Raw genomic sequence first — 15,713 nt, 5'->3', positions numbered from 1 at the left:
ACATCTTTCTTCATTCGTTGACACTCACAACCGGAGGAACAATCAACAGTTTTTGGCTCGCCACCAGCGCACGGCCTCTGGGATTAATAGCCAATGTGAGGAAAAAAACAAAAAACAAAGCTCTGGTGAATCGTCATGCATGAAAATCTCCACACTGAGCTGGATTGAAGGACAAATTCGACTCACTTTGCTTGAATTACAATTTTTTACCATATGGTAAAGTTGACGCACCACAAATTTGGATTCTTTTCTTTTTGGAACGTAATGCGAGCGCGGAAGTACTTTTGTCCCGTTTGCCTTCCGACTGTGAAGCCTGACCACCGTGCCAACTTTTGCCCCGCCAGCCCCGAGCGCTCCCGGCTTCATCCACTTCGGCGAGCTGACCACCACGTCCGTCAACGTGTCGTGGGGCGAGCCCAAGCGGGCCAACGGCATCGTGGAGGGCTACCGCCTGGTTTACGAGCCGTGCACTCCGGTCGACGGTGAGGAACTCGTTAACTCCGCTCAGCTTGTGATTTAGCGCCTCTCCGGCCCGCGAGGTCGCCGTCATCTTCTCCAAGGCGCGCTCGCTCTTTTTACGGACACACAGCATATGCGCCGTTTATGACACGCCGGAGAATATACGACGTATTCTCGTAAAAAGGCATGCGTGCGACTAAATCACGCGCTGGCTCTCCGAAAGGAGAACGTGACCGACGGCTGGTTCAGTGCAACCGGCCGAAGGAGATTGTTGCAGAGGTTGCGATGAGCTGTTTGATCACAAAATATCAATTAGGTGGACTTTGCCTGATTACGTCATGAATTGAAGAATTAATTGGAGGGTCTCCACTAAGGGTGGAAATCAGTAAAAATGAAGAAAAAAAAAAAAAAAAAAGATCTTTTAGCTAGAAAGGCCACCCTAAAGTCACAATTTAGTTTTTTTTAATTGAAGTTCGGACCACATTTTCCATCCGATCATAACGAGCCGTTTTCGTCCTCATTAGGACGGCAAGGTGAGCTGGAGAATTTCCAGCGGGACTGGTTGCTAGGCAACGGCACAGCGCAACCAGACAAACAACCATCCTCGCTCCGTTTCGCACGCGTGGACAATTTTGAGTCGGAAATGAGATGTGACGCCAGAACCTCTTGAGAGCGAGGCGGACGTGTTCATCGCAAACTCGCTGCGCTGCCCGCCAATTTATTGAGAAGTCATTCCAATGTGCTAAATTACACCAGCGGCGACCGGAATCATTTCAAATGGCGCCGAGTATCACATTTGCCCCAATCCAATCAGATTCCTAACTTTGCGAAGGTGCGTGTTCTCAACTCCTGTTTTCATGCCACAGACAAAGAAGAAAGGAAGCCATCGTGGAGGTCGTCGTGGATTTCTGTCATGCGTGACGACGCGCTAAACTTCAATCGGTCAAAGTGGCCGATTGCGTCGTTATCATTCCCGCCCGAATGTCAAAAGGTCGCTCCATTTCAAGCTGGGTTTGACCCCGCCCACGTTCCACGAACATGACCGTCGGCGCCCGCCGCGCAAACGTTTTGAATGCTTGCGATCGGCCCAAAGTCAGCTGGGGTCGGCTCCGGAAAAAAAAATCTTACTGAAGAAGGACTTGACAATAATCGAAATCAGTCGGCGCCGCCATTCTGTAGCAAGAAGTCGAGAAACGTGTCAAGTTTTTCATTTCTAGCAGAATGCAGCATCTAGAGTCTCTTCTGTACAGACTCCTCTGCTCGCACTCCAGGTGTCAGCAAGATTGTGACAGTGGACGTGAAAGGCAGCGCCCCCTTGTGGTTGAAAATCAAGGACCTGTCCGACGGCGTCACCTACAACTTCCGCATTCGCGCCAAAACGCTCACCTACGGGCCCGAGGTGGAGGCCAACATCACCACGGGGCCCGGAGAAGGTACGAGGAAAAGAAAAAAAAAAAAGGCATCTTGCCCACACTTGTCAGCTCCTTATTACCTCCCCCAAGGAGCACCAGGGCCTCCAGGAGAGCCGTTCATTTCCCGCTACGGCGCCGCCCTCACGTTGCACTGGACCAGCGGCGATCAAGGCCGCGCGGCCATCACGCGATACGTCATCGAAGCGAGACCGTCCGGTAAGGCCGAGCGGCGAATTCGCGGCCGAAATCACCAAAACGCTGACGGATGTGGTTGTGCTGAAGACGAAGGTTTGTGGGACATCTTCATCAAAGACATCCCCAAAGAAGTCACGTCCTACACGCTCAACCTGGACATGCTGCGAGAGGGCGTCACCTACGATTTCCGCGTCATCGCCGTCAACGACTACGGCTACGGCTCGCCCAGCCTGCCCTCGCCGTCCATCTCGGGCAAGACAAATAAAAAAGACAAACGGCCGCCGCCTGGGAGCGCTCTCGTTGTTGATTTTTTTTTTTTTGTTTGCAGCCCAGAAGGTGTCGCCCTTCTACGAAGAGTGGTGGTTCCTGGTGGTGATCGCACTGGTGGGCCTCATCTTCATCTTGCTGCTGGTTTTTGTCCTCATCATCCGCGGACAGAGTAAGAAATACACCAAAAAGACGGACTCAGGTAGGAATTTGCTTGCCGGCTTACTTTTGCGTCCATGCGTCTAGAAAAGCGGACGAGGGCACGCCTGCTCAAGGTTATTGAAGTTCGCAAAAGTCATGAAACCGCATTTTACGTTTACAAAAGTAGCAAAAACCTCCTCCAATTCACTCGTGACCCAAACCAGGACGAGCGCTTTGGCCGCATGCGTCTTAGTTCATTTGCCATTTAGACACGGTTTTGTCTTTTCCAAGAGAAGCGCCTCCCCTCACTTCAACACAGTTTTGGGCTTCCACAATGTCACAAGATTTGCCAAAGGACTCCTTTTCTATTACGCAGGAAAATATTTGAATCTTGCAAACGCTATCGAATTCATCTTGCCAACCTCTCTCTCTCTCTCTCGCTCGCCCCCCCCAGGCAACCACTCCAACTGCACAGCGCTGCCGCTGACCCACGGCGAGATGGTGCGCCTGGACGAGGGTCGCTTCCCCTCGCTGGAGCTCAACAACCGACGCCTCTCGGTGAAAAACTCCTTCTGTCGCAAGAACGGCATCTACACACGGTCAGTCGCCCCAGTTCACTTCCCACGCTCCACATGTTTGTGCGCCGCTTGGAACACGGCAAATGTTCTGTGCCTTGAAAAGAACTGGCACCAAAAGTGAGCACACCCCAAAGCGAAACTTGAGCGAGAAGGCGATGAAAGCATGTCGTGGCGCTCTTTGAAGTCGTCCGGCCTGCCACTGCGCTCTTTGCTAATGAGTGGGCCCCTCAGCAAGAGACGGGGGGGGGGGCGTCATCCCCGCCGGCAATTTGAAAGGCGCGAGGGACCGAAGCGAGACGAAACGTTTGAATAATCCAAAGCTCGCCGGCCCTATTTTGTAGTGGACGGCGCTCTTTGTTTGAAACTTGCAACTCCCCGAACGAGTTTTCTTGCTTCTGTTGGCCCACTCAAGTCATCCCCTTTCACCGAAAAGACGACGTTCCTTTCGTCGTGTCGAGCTTCTCACAGTCGCCGTCTCCGGACGATTTTGTTTCCGCATCTTACTCTCGACCCTTCGTCATGCTTGCTTATTCCCGCCGAGCGTCCTCTGCAACGCGAAGATAGGCCAGCCTTTCTTCCGTCCGTCATCTGCGAGTGGCGTCTGTCACAAGACCGACGGAGCCGACGTCGGCGTACTCGAGCATCAAAGTAGAGACATCTGAAGGAAAAGCTCCCGAAGGAGGAAAACGGGACGAGACAAAGTCCTCGTCTTACGCCATATCGCTCACGCCTTCTGTCGTCCGATCTGTGATGACAGGTCGCCGCCCAGGCCCAGTCCGGGAAGTCTGCATTATTCCGACGAGGACGTCAGCGCCAAATATAACGACCTGATTCCAGCAGAGAGCAGCAGCCTGACGGAGAAGCCGTCGGAGATCTCCGATTCTCAGGTGAGTCGCCGGCGACCGAAGCGCCGCTTTGCGCGTTTGCCCGATGCCGGCTTGCAACCGAGCGCTTTTTCTCTCTTCTCTTTGTCGGGCCCGGGCCTCCCGCTGTTTCCCCGCCACTCGCGTCAACATCTGCGGTCGACGGCGGCGCCGCTCGTCAGGCGCGCACAAACGTCGGATGCGGAGACGGATTGCTCTCCTTTAACTGTTTGTGTTTCTCGCCGTACCTCAGAGTGCAATTAAGCGCCGCCGTTTGCTCGCATCAATCGGCCGTGTTTGTGAGTTGCACCTTATATGCCCGATAGGAGCAATTCTGCCTGCGCCGTAGATTGGAGATATTTGGATTCATAGATCCCAAGTTGTCCTCAAACAATCAGCGATCATTGTCCGGTGATCCCGCGCTGATTTGCCGTTTGCATATTTGCACTTTTGTTTTAGTTTTTTTTAAACCTGTCATTGCTTATTTGCCGCCAACTGAAAGACGTGCCACTCGGGCGCCATTTGGTGACATGTCGTTGTCTTCAAAATGCGTCAAGATACGCGTCGCGGTTGCCGTTCTCCCCGTTGAGGCATTTGCTCAAAATAAGCATGAAACTGTGAATCGTTCCAAGAAAATCGCTTAATGCTAACACGTCACGCCAAACGCCAACTAACGAATATGTCCGAGACGAGCAACGAGTGTGGACGGACAGCAAAGTCATAAACGCGGGCATATATTCCTTATCTTCTGCCAAGAATGACACAGATTGCTGCGGCTAACGAAGCATGCGAATGTCATCGCACATGTCACGAGTTTGACAAGTTCAAGAGAGATTAAAAAAAAACAAAAAACAACATTTTGGCTGAAATGCCATTTTTGACCTTCTTGACCTTGCAGGGCAGCGACAGCGAGTACGAGATGGACCAGAGCCGGCAGAAGACGCATTCGTTCGTCAGCCACTACATCAGCGACCCCACCTACTACAACTCTTGGCGCCGGCAGCCCAAGGGCGTGTCCCGGCCGCCGGCGTACGGCTACTCGCAGCCCGAGCCCCTGGCGGAGCAGGAGTCGCGACCGCACCCGCCCCCCGTGCCCCCGCTTCCGCCGCTGGTCCCGCAGAGCGCCCCGTCTCCGTCCCCGTCCCCGTCCCCGCAGCCGCAGCCCCAAGGCCAAGGCCAGGTCCTGGTCCAGGGCACCCTGTTCAGGCCCAAAGGAAGCCGGACTCCCACCCCGTCGTCCTTGCTGTCCTCGGAGGCTCCCGGCCAGCACGGCGGCCTCTACCGGCCCCCCAGCAGCCTGGGTTGCGCCGCCCCCCCGCCGCCCACCGCGGGCTTCTCCTCTTTTGTTTGACGCGCGCCTGCCAGACGACGCGCTCCTCTTTCTTTCTGGTATTCCACACGGCAGGCGTCTCTCTCCTCGGCCGAGCGTGCGGGCGGCTCATCAACGTGATGTTCATTTATTGGAAAAAAGACAATCATTTCAAGGTTTTTACTTGTCACTCCGAAAGGCAACGGCCGTTTCAATTGAAATGTGAGAAACCAAGATTCGGCGACGGTGGCTCCGAGTCGCTCGACCTTCCGCTTGTTCTCACTCAGCCCGATCGTTGTGTGTACGAAATGTACTCGTCTCATATTGTTTAGATGAACGCGCTTCAAGCTGACTCGTCACATTCAAGCATCGCAGCACCTTTTGCTCCTTTTTCAGGAGGTCCGGAGGGGGCGGGGCTTGATTTGTGTGTTGCTCCGGTAGATCGCTATACAAACTCTAACTTTTTTTGTGTCTTGTTGCTGTTATCTTCATCACAAAAGCACAAAAGTCACGGCGGCTCCGGCCATCTTACAAACCTGCGGCTGCTGGTTTCAACGTTCCTGAAAGCGTTGCCGCAAGATCGTTGCATTCCCAACCAAAGTATTTGTCCAATCCTCCTAAATTCCTGCGATGACAGTCAAGGCAGATTTAAAATTGTGTTTGTGAAAACAAAAAGACGTTCACGTTTGCTTCTCCATTTTCGCCAATTTTGCCACCACGTGTAATCGACAAAGTCATTCCAATGTATACGTTGTCAGACATTATCAATCGATTGACGATAGCTCTCGAAAAATAAATTATTTTATTTTTCACGTGTCTCCTTCATACGTGGCTGTGGGATGGATCGGGACCGATGTTCTAGATTTGAAGCGGCAGTGGGGGAGGTTTTGGAGGAAGAAGATGATTTGGCGCAGACTCGCCGTAGCGAAAGGGGGGGTGGGATTTTTTTGGGTGGAGGAGGAGAGAGCGCCAGAGTAATCGCCTTACTTGTGGCCGGAAAACATCGATCTGAAGCGAGGCAGAAGGAGGGAGACGGGAGGAGTGGACGGGGGCGTCTCTGGAAGGGTTGAAGGAAATGCTCCTGCGTGATTCTTCATTTTGTCCTCCAACAGCCACCCTGAAAATGGTTGAATAGTCGGCTTCATTTCTATTCCGGTTGAATCGACAAGTCAACATTGTGCAGTGAGGATAAATCAATGAAATTGATTCATCGTGTTTTGGGGCACTTAAATGAACAGGTGGTCAAAATGCAAGTGGTGGTCCGGTCTCTTGCAAAATAAGCCGATTTAGCGTCAAAATAAGAAATGCACGAGTGCAATGAATGCTTATTGGGAAAGGCCGCTGCTAACGCGCGTTGATAAACAGCCTAATTTCCCAAGTCAGCTGTCAACAAATTCACCAAAACAAAATGAATGTTTAATGTCGCCAATAAAAATGCTTTCATAAAAACCTTCAACCCGCAGATGCACGGCATGCTCTGCCTCAGGCTGATGTTCATCCCTCCGTGTCCGGACTGCAAATGAATAGCGCGCGCTCAAAGCCGCCACTGGCTAATTGAACAGTTCAGTTTGTATTCGTTTAAACGGGACAGTACGACTGATGCGCCAGTTTCCGAAATGCACCGTGATCGTTTCGCTGTTGGCGCGGCCATCCCTCATTTACTCTCATGACAACCAATCATGCCAAAAGGATTTGCCGGAACAACATAAGCAAGAGGCCTTGAAGTTGTCAAAGTCGAACTTCATTATGTGACTTTTCTTGGTCAGAGAATGTAAGCCGGCCACACTAACAAGGTCAGCAGTCGGTCGTATAGAAATCCAAATGGGTCATGTTCTATTTTTAGGGATGACACGGCGGCGGCATGTTAATTTTTGTTTTACATTCAGGTTAATGATATGCTTACTTGGGGAACACACTCAAACCGGATTCATGAATCACCGCTGGAGAGACAAGTTGTTGTACTATCTCACCAAATCTGAGAGCAGCATTTGCAAACCCGCCTTTTTTTTCTCAGTCTCGTCACTGAAAACGTACCGATTCCCGTGTAGCCGTAAACGTCCCAAGAATGCAGAGAAGTGGTGAAAGTTCGCGGCTGCTGAAAAATAGAAGTTCAGTGAGAACGTGACTCAAGCCGACTCGAGCCCCCGCGCCGGCCCCGAGCCTTGAGTTTGACACCTGTGCACTCGAAAGAAACCTTAGCAAGTTTTGATGAATGCAAAGTAGATATCTTTCTAGCGAGATCGATAGTTAGGCTACATTTAGGTTAGGAAAAGTAGCCAGATGACAGGTTAAAATTGAGAGATTTTTTTATTCACAGATAAAAATAAATTGGTTAACGAATGTAAGTTATTAGTTTATTACGTTCAATTAAATAAAAATATGTTGTGTTAAATCCTGTCCAGATGTTTCTTGTCCACTAAATAAGACGTCATTTGTCTTCCGGTGTTCGTGTTTCTTTAAGGCGCGCCATGAGGGGAAAGGGGGGCGTGGTCAAGCGAGCTCCTGCAAGAGGTACTCACACACGCGCGCGCGCACCCAAATAGACGCGCATGCACACACGCACGCGACTTGACTTCATCCTGCTAGGACGACGGTGCTCTTTTTACCGGAGAGGCGAAGACGTGAAATCGTGACGACGTGACATCTCCACTCTTGCTCGGCTTCATCTTACAAAGTGGCCAGTTTGTGCTTCTTTTTCTTTTCTTTTTTGTTTTGTGTTCGGTGTCATTTCATTGGAGGCTCGCATCCCCCTTTTCCTCCCCTTCTTTGTCAATCTGCTGGCGGCCTCAAAGTGGTGCCGGCTGCCTTTTTTTTTTTTTTTTGACAACGAGATGCTAAAAGGTAAGCGTGCTCACCCTTTAGGCTAGGACGTGCACATTTGCTTGGTCGTGTTTTTTAAATGTTTGATTTATTTTTTGTAATGCTCGGAGGAAGGGGGCACGGCACAGCCTGCGCGTGTGCGTGTGCATGTGTGACATGGCAGCTGATGCTTTTGTGTCAGAGCTACTTATTGTTCTGCTGCCGTGCACACACCCTTGAAGCGTTGCTTGCTACATTGGACGAAAAACTGAAAGTTCCCATCAGTTAAAAATGAACTTGTGTCTTTTTCAGTAAATCAAATGTGCACTTGTGCCAGTTTTTCACATCCTCGTAACGTAAAATGCTCGTTTTGTCCTTTTCCGATCTGTACTGTATCTTCATAGGTAAAGAGATGTTTATTTGTTGCGGTAGCTAAAGTTACCAAAAAATAAACAACAACCTGATGCAGCCCATCTTGCATTATAAAAAAAAAATAATTTTGCAAACCAGCTAATTATTGATGCTCATTTTCATCCGCAAGCTAGCATTCATCACTTTAGTTTCAATAATGGCACAACAAACAAGCCAAGGTTCCATCTCGTTTCAATACAAACTTGCAAACTTTTTGGTTGAAAAGACGAAACCTTAGCTCACTTGCGCTTCACAGTTTATGGAGCCAAAAAAAAACCTCAAGCGACACAGAAAGTTGATTTATTGAAATGAATTAGTGAGACCGTTTCTATTTGGACGGCTAGCAAGCGACCTCTCGGCTTGCTTAAGCCTCGCCAATGTAGAAAAAAAAAAGGCTTTGTTAGACATTTTGAACAGTAAAATATGTTGGTTGGCATTTTTGGATTTTCTATAGCAAGATGCCTCAAATTCATTGAACAGTGTAAGTCGCAAACAAACTCTTCGATTGAAGTTTTTGTTTTGTTAATTTCACTCCGAAGATGTCTTTGGTGACACCGAACGAGCGAGCCTCTTGCGCAACACGCGTCGTCACGTCATCGCTGAGTCGGATTGTTTTTAGCTGATGGACCTCATCACTCCGTCAGCAACTTTTCAACCGGGCGACGATGTCATCAGGCGTGCGAGGCCTCCTTTGTGTCGGCCACTTCCACTGCGTACCTTTGACCCCTCCTATCCGAACCCGACATTCGGACGGGGCGTCCGTTTGAAACGGCCACCAAAGGATTTTAGCCTGAAAATTTGCTTGCTTACTTCAAAGTTTGTTTCCATTTTGTGGGCCGCAATTGCCTGCTCGCCGTTTACAATTTGCCGAAAAGGAACCTCGGCGTGTTATTTGTGGAATCCTGTGCGTGAACATGTTTGTGTGTTCCATTAGTGCTGCCGTGCCATGTGTGTATGTGTGTCTGCGTGTGTCTGCGTGTGTGGCGTCCGGTTCCTTCACATTCCAGGAAATGCCGACCTAAACTGTGAGTTGTTATCCCAAAACGCCTCCCAGGATGTGAAACCGTTCTCGAAGGATCAAGTCCTGAGTATGTGCTCGCATTTTTGCCTCGGATAGCTGAACTTTCTGTACAAATTTCATTATCTCAGTTTAATGAGCAAAAGAGTACTTTTTCAAAATTTATTTGGGTGGGGGGGCAAGAGAGGGGGGGGGTCATTCTAGTGATAAACGTTCTCGTTTTGCTTATCTTGGAGGCTGAAAATCGACGCAAAAAGCCCAAATGTAAAAAGAGCTTCTCATTTGGTTAAGTGTCGCGATAGCATTTAGCATGGCGTGTTAGCATTAAGCTAGCTGACTTTCACAAGACAACATTAACGTGGTTTGGTTGAATCGCAAACATTTTCCTTGTATTGGAAAGTGAAAAGTGCGTTCAGAAGTTGTTGTCAAACGAATGAAAGTCAACGCCGGCGTCGTCGGAGCCTGACAAAGCTCACTTTTGTAAAACAGGCCAGGATGTCTGCGGCTGTTTTGGCAACATCGTCACAAAAGCTTGCAAAGAACAAATGCGATCACTGTGGTGTCAACAAACCTTTAGTTTGTCGTGAGTGTCTTTTGTCAAACGACGTCGTTGGCCTGCCGTGGTCTCGCTTGTCATTTTCGAGCCCGGCGCTTTTGTTTGCCGCCATTGTTTGGGTGTTTGCTGCTGTCGCCGTGAGCCCGCGTTGTCGTTTGGATCAGCAGAAAGGAAACGGCCATTCTCTCGGACCGGCCCGCGCTTCACGTTTGTTGTCTCGGTGGGAAGTCGCTTTCGTCAGAACAAGTTGTCAACCGTCTTTGCGCTCTGTAATTAAGCCACTTTCGTTTCCTGCTGGCATTCTTTCCATTCCAAAATAAAAAATTTTCACCGCCGTCTTCAAGATTGTCGATTTTCCCGAGATTTCTTTCTCCTTTCCCGTCGTGGTCGGTCACATGATCAGCAGGGAGGGAGTTTGCGGCGGCCTGCAGCATTCCGGCTAGCTTTCAGTTTTGCAGCCTCAATTGGCGTTGGCGCTGTCTCACCTGCAAGATGAAAACTCAACGCGCCCCCCCCCCCCCTTTCTTCTTTACGTGGCGCCACCATTTTCAATTAACACTTAAAATGTAAAATGTTGACGTTATGCTAAGTTGGCTTTGCTAACCAGGGCTGCAAATAATCCTTACTTCTTCTTTTGAATTGAATTTCGAGCGCCAACATGGAGCAACACAGTGACCGGATTTATGAGCACAAAGACAGATTATTTATTTTTTTTAATCATCTGCCGACACCAAAAAAAAGTGCAGTAACCTTCGTGAACTCAACTGAGCCGTTTTTACTCAGCAGGAATGCAACTTGAGCTGAAAATGAGCCGCTTGCGTGCGTTTCTGGACCAACGATTGAGCTCCCTGAAAGCATCCGGCCCGTTTTTACCGGGTCTGTGTTGTCACTGGCCGTCAGATTGTGGCCTGCTCGCTTGCCTGACATAATGTGATTTCCAAGCCCAAATGAGATCTTCGGGCCAGCTAACCGAGTTTGGTGGCTGAAGCAGCCATTTTGTCGGCTTAATGACCGGATCTTGCGTGTGGCGTCGTCGTGATCGCAGCCTGTGGTGTTTTTTTTTTTTTTTTTTTTTTGGGGGGGGGGGGCTGAATGGGGACTCTCGACTAACTAACGGGCTGTCTGCGAATAACTTTCAAGCTAATTTCCCCCCCCCCCACCCGGCCTACTAAACGTCCGACATGTCGTTCCCCCCTCGGGTCATTCACTTATCCATCCAGGTCAATGACTTCAAATTGTCCCGACGCGGAGTCGCGCCCCCTCCGCCCACTTCCACACGTGCCCAGTCAGCAGAATGTAAACTGTCCAAAGAAGGCGCATCAATACTACTCGCACAATGTTCTTCCTCTTGTGTATTGGCACCTTTTAGTGCGAGAGCATCGACAGGAAGTCGATATTTTCCTGCCAGGGCTCATAAATTCAAATTATTGCTTGGATTTTTATTTTTTTTTATGAAGAAAATTCATTCCGAATGATTTGAGCCTTGGGCTTGCAGCGCGTGTGTGCGTGCGTGCGTGTGTGTGTGTGTGTGGGGGGGCGTGTGTGTTTACAAAGACTCACTGATGCCGTGTCATGCGAACATGCAAACGTGTTTCTATTTTTCTGCAGCCCTCCCAGCAAGTTAAGATGATCATTTTTGAAGCCATTTTCTCGCCATCCACAAAAAGCATCGTCGGTATTTAATTGATAGTTAAGCGTGTCGAAAAGCACGTTCCCGTTAACGTTTCAATTTGTCTTTCACGTCTTCATTTTAACGGCTAACGTCGCGTATAAATAGGATGACAATTTCGGATAAGATCCTCGAAGACAAAGGTGACATTGACTTTTATTTATTTATTTATTTTTGCTTTGTTTTTTTACTCAATCCTTCGAGTGTAACTGAAATGTGTGAAAGATCCGCTGTCGCTTTCTGCGGCACGCCATCCGTGGTTGCAGTCGGCCCAGGAATGTTTTACAAAGTCAAGCCTCCCGTGTTGTGACCTCGCCGTTCCCACGCCAACTGCTGCCTTCTCAGCCCCCCCCCCCCCCCCCCCCAACATATGTATGCACGCTCGTATGTAAAAAGCTGCAACTCCAACCGTGTGTCAATTTAGCTGGCTTCACATTTGCTGCTGCTGATTTGCATTCAGCTTCGCAAATGTGCTGTGTCACGAACGTGGCTCTTGTGGCTTGTTCCAGGTCTGTTTGGTTCTGGAGGTGGGGGATCAGACTCTCAAATTGGGCTTCTTACCAGCTTTGCCCCCCCCCCCCCCCTACAGTCTGTTTTTGCCACCCAGAAGCTCTCTTTTTGCTGGATGTGAATTTTCTGCCCCCCACCCCGGAGCCCCCGAGCAACCACCATGGAGCTGCGATAATAAACTTGTGACCATGAGAAAAGTGTGTTTTGGCAGGAAACGAGCCACAAAGATGGAAAGTTGTTTTCGTATTCGCCCAACATCACGTCTTGAGTTGCAAAAGATGTAGCCTGGCACATGAGGACACCATGTGCGGCGCGTCGTGCCGTGCCGTGGCGCGCCACAGGTCGACGTCTGCAGTCACACAGACAGGAAACGTTGGGCTTGCTGGGGGGGCCGTCGCCATGGAAACAAGGCAGGTGATGGCGTTGAACAGGAAGTCGAGGCTTGGCTGGTTGGCACTGCGTGTTGTTGACGTGACAAAGTAAGTAAGACGGCCGGTGGGCATGCGGCGCTCTGCAAATCCAGCAGAGGGCGCCGTGATGAAAAAAGCTTTTTGCCATTTGATGCGATGCCAAAAGGTTGCTTTTGGAATCGCCGCCTTCAAGTGTAGCAGCGGGACTGGCTTTTCTCTGCCGTGAGGGTGAACGGAGCCACAAGTTGCCATGGAAACGGCTTTGAGAGCCTCCGAGAGGAAAGGAAGTCATGAGGTCTGTTCCGACAGCGGCTCGCTCCTTAACCCGAATTTGATCACGGACTTGGCGAAAACTCAATTACGTTACAGTCAACATTATTACGTAAAACCGACACGTGTCAACGTGCGCCACTGCACAAAAAATGTCATTGCGTGCCATTCGGAAGGTTTTTCTCTCCTTGACTGGTGTTCGGAAGCAGTTTCACTTCCACGACGAAAGTTTGTCCAAATGACTAAGCACAGAAGGGAAGACCACTAAAAACTGAAAACTCCTCCAGCAGGATGGCTTCTTTTCAGATGAAATTCCTCTCAAGTTTTTTGCATTTAAAAAAAAAAAGAAAGAAAAAAAAAAAAAGGACCTCGTTAAACGTTGTCCTTCTCACTGAAAAACTTTAAAGACAACTAAAGCCTCCCTTATACCAATTTGAAAAAAAATGTGACGAGCAGTTAAACTGCGACATGTCGTCCTCATTTTGAGACTTTCTTCGTTTTGGTTTGCCGCTTCAATCAACTTGTGGCCTTTTTCATCGAAACTTTCCAGCGGCCATTAAAGCATCACTGCGTCACATGACGAATGTCGTCTTAAAATGCCTTTTGTGTCTTTCTATTTTCAGGTTCCTTTTCTGACTGTTGAGGATTTTCTCTGGCAAGATCACGACCCCGCCCCCCCCCCCTTCCCTCCCCCAACAAACTAAAAGGCACAAAAAAAAAAAAAAAAAATCAAGAAATCGTCCGCCATGCCCATCCTGAAGCAACTGGTGTCCGGCTCCTCCCACAAGAACCGGCGTTCCCGCACCGACTTGACTCGGGAGATGATCAGCGCGCCGCTGGGCGACTTCCGCCACACCATGCACGTGGGCCGTAGCGGCGACGCTTTCGGCGACACTTCCTTTCTCAGCACGCGCTCGGGCGAACCGCCCGCCGATTGCGCCTCCTTCCCCAGCTCGCCCCGCCCGGGCTTGCTGTCGCGCACCTTCCGCAGCAGCAAGCGCTCGCAGTCTACCACGCGGGTGGACCAGCAGCGAGCGCTCCCCCTAGTGGTCACCGAGGGATCGCCCACTTACGTCAAGAACGCCATGTCTTTGCCCTTCCTCAATGACGAGGACAGAAACGACGACGACGGCGGCGGCGACATGGTGGCCAAGAGTCTGTCCCCGAGTCCTTTGAAGCAGCTGAGCGACTGCGGCAGCGGCGGCGCCGCCTCCGCAACGCACTTCCTGGAACTGGAGGAGCGACGTTTCGGGGAACCCGGCGAGCTCCCGGAGAGCTGGAGCCCCCCCGGGGGCGGAATGAAGCACGCCGAGTCGGTCATGTCCTTCCACGTGGACCTGGGCCCGTCCATGCTGGGGGACATCCTGGGCGTGATGGCGAAGGACGACGACGACCTCGGCTACGAAGAAGGCAAGAGCAGCGAGGGCCGCGCCTCCCCGCCGCTGAGCGCCCACGACGACGACGACGACGACGGGAGGAGGACGACGACGACGACGGACGTAGCGGAGCAAAAGGAAGCACCCCCGAGGACTGACGCCAAGACGGCGTACACGCCCGAGGTCCTCCCCAAACACTTGCGCCACCTGGACAGCTGCTCCGTGTCCAGCTCGGGCTCAGCGGGCCTGGACGAGAAGGTTCACGTGTACGCGGCCGACACGGACAGCGCCACCTTCAGCGCTCCGCCGGAAGAGGAGAGCCACTTCTCGTCTTTCTTAGACGACCAAGATGATGAGATCCGCGTATGAGGAACTCTGGAATGTTGTTGACGTAAGCGAGCGTCGCTTGAGAGGGAAGTCGGATCGTGGGAAGCCCATCGTGAGGAATCTGTTTCTCGCTCTTTGAAAACGGAACATTCCAGAAGAGGACTGCTTGGAAGGGAAACCAGCAGTTCAAGAAATAATAATAATGATGAAGATGCGGTGGCCCCGTTTGTTTCGCTGAATTCACGAGCATTTTAATACCAAAACCAGTCAAAGATTTTCGAATAAGTCGCCCCCTCGCTACTATTTGCAAAGATGCGCTGTCGGAATAATTGTCGGTCGATTTCTTCAGCGTCACCAACAGGCCCAATTAAATCGGAATCTGTTCTTGCCTTTGCTTGTGTTTATGCAAAAGCAGAAAACATTTTGGTTGCAACTTGTGGAGTCATCGCAGCTTGAACGTTGCGTCATGTTTCCAAAACTAAAAATAAGAGTTTGTTTGCTGCTGCTGCAGAAATGTGCAAAATGTTTTTGTTCTTCCACCAAATTGATTGGGAGGCTGTCCCTTCCCAATATGTTTGATCTTAAATGGGATAATCACTAAAAAAGTGCAACACTAAAGAATATAATTGCGATTTTGTGTGTGAAAAGGGGAACGTTTGTCTTCACCTTACTGTTGTTGTCTCCACAATATTGACACTTTTGTTTGTTTCTTGTCTTTGCCAGAATAACGTCTATTTTTCAATAAAAGAATTTGTGCTCATTCATCGCTTTTCATTATCGTCGCAGCGCATTAGGAGATGATTTAGTGCTATAAAGCAAAGCCATTTCCTGCAGGTGGGACCCTCCAAAAAGGAAGGAAGTAATCGAGTTGTCGCTTGCTTCGTCTGAGCTCATGTACGCGAAGTGTTTTACGATCGGAAATAATGAAAAGGCTCATCGTTTTCAATTATGCACCCGACTCTTTTCAGAGGGGGGAAAGAAAATCACTTAACAGAACCCACACCACACGATCATCACTCAGCATAACTGTTGATGACAATTTTGTTAACTTTGATTGGGCGGAGGCGGAATGCTCCAATTGGGCTTGATTATAACTACGAGTTTACCCACTGAAGGTTCCAAATTTTTTTTCCATTTCAGGTG

At 50.0% G+C, this 15,713-nt stretch overlaps 2 protein-coding genes across 11 annotated transcripts in view; both read left to right on the top strand.

Moving 5' to 3' along the window:
- The window catches only part of LOC148322005 (protein sidekick-2-like), a 67,589-nt gene extending 61,555 nt beyond the window's left edge, over nt 1–6,034 (top strand). For 6 of the 10 annotated variants that reach the window (XM_088316793.1, XM_088316791.1, XM_088316792.1 and 3 more), the window contains 8 exons: nt 345–482; nt 1,710–1,892; nt 1,962–2,087; nt 2,154–2,318; nt 2,395–2,535; nt 2,929–3,073; nt 3,810–3,939; nt 4,814–6,034. In XM_088316793.1, the coding sequence (XP_088172919.1) occupies nt 345–482; nt 1,710–1,892; nt 1,962–2,087; nt 2,154–2,318; nt 2,395–2,535; nt 2,929–3,073; nt 3,810–3,939; nt 4,814–5,266 (1,481 nt within the window). In that variant the 3' untranslated portion in view covers nt 5,267–6,034. Of the gene's footprint in view, nt 1–344; nt 483–1,325; nt 1,653–1,709; nt 1,893–1,961; nt 2,088–2,153; nt 2,319–2,394; nt 2,536–2,928; nt 3,074–3,809; nt 3,940–4,813 lie in introns of those variants that run through there. The other 4 variants (XM_088316795.1, XM_088316794.1, XM_088316796.1 and 1 more) reach the window with 3 other exon arrangements.
- Nucleotides 6,035–7,723: 1,689 nt separating this feature from the next.
- LOC148322004 (cdc42 effector protein 4-like) lies at nt 7,724–15,330 on the top strand. The gene is made up of 2 exons (XM_088316015.1): nt 7,724–8,065; nt 13,491–15,330. Exon 2 carries the CDS (start codon nt 13,614–13,616, stop codon nt 14,610–14,612), a length of 999 nt encoding a protein of 332 aa, XP_088172141.1. The 5' UTR covers nt 7,724–8,065; nt 13,491–13,613; the 3' UTR covers nt 14,613–15,330.
- The last annotated feature ends 383 nt before the right edge of the window (nt 15,331–15,713 follow it).

This window comes from Idiotropiscis lumnitzeri, chromosome 15 (assembly GCF_059441095.1).
Source record: "Idiotropiscis lumnitzeri isolate Australia: NSW breed Sydney's pygmy pipehorse chromosome 15, RoL_Ilum_1.0, whole genome shotgun sequence".
NCBI lineage: Eukaryota > Metazoa > Chordata > Actinopteri > Syngnathiformes > Syngnathidae > Idiotropiscis > Idiotropiscis lumnitzeri.
The sequence above is the reverse complement of the archived record's forward strand: the minus strand, read 5'-3'. Positions and strand labels throughout refer to the sequence as shown.

Excerpts from the sequence above, each read along its gene's own strand:
- LOC148322004 (XM_088316015.1), top strand. The coding sequence starts at position 13,614 with ATGCCCATCCTGAAGCAACTGGTGTCCGGCTCCTCCCACAAGAACCGG.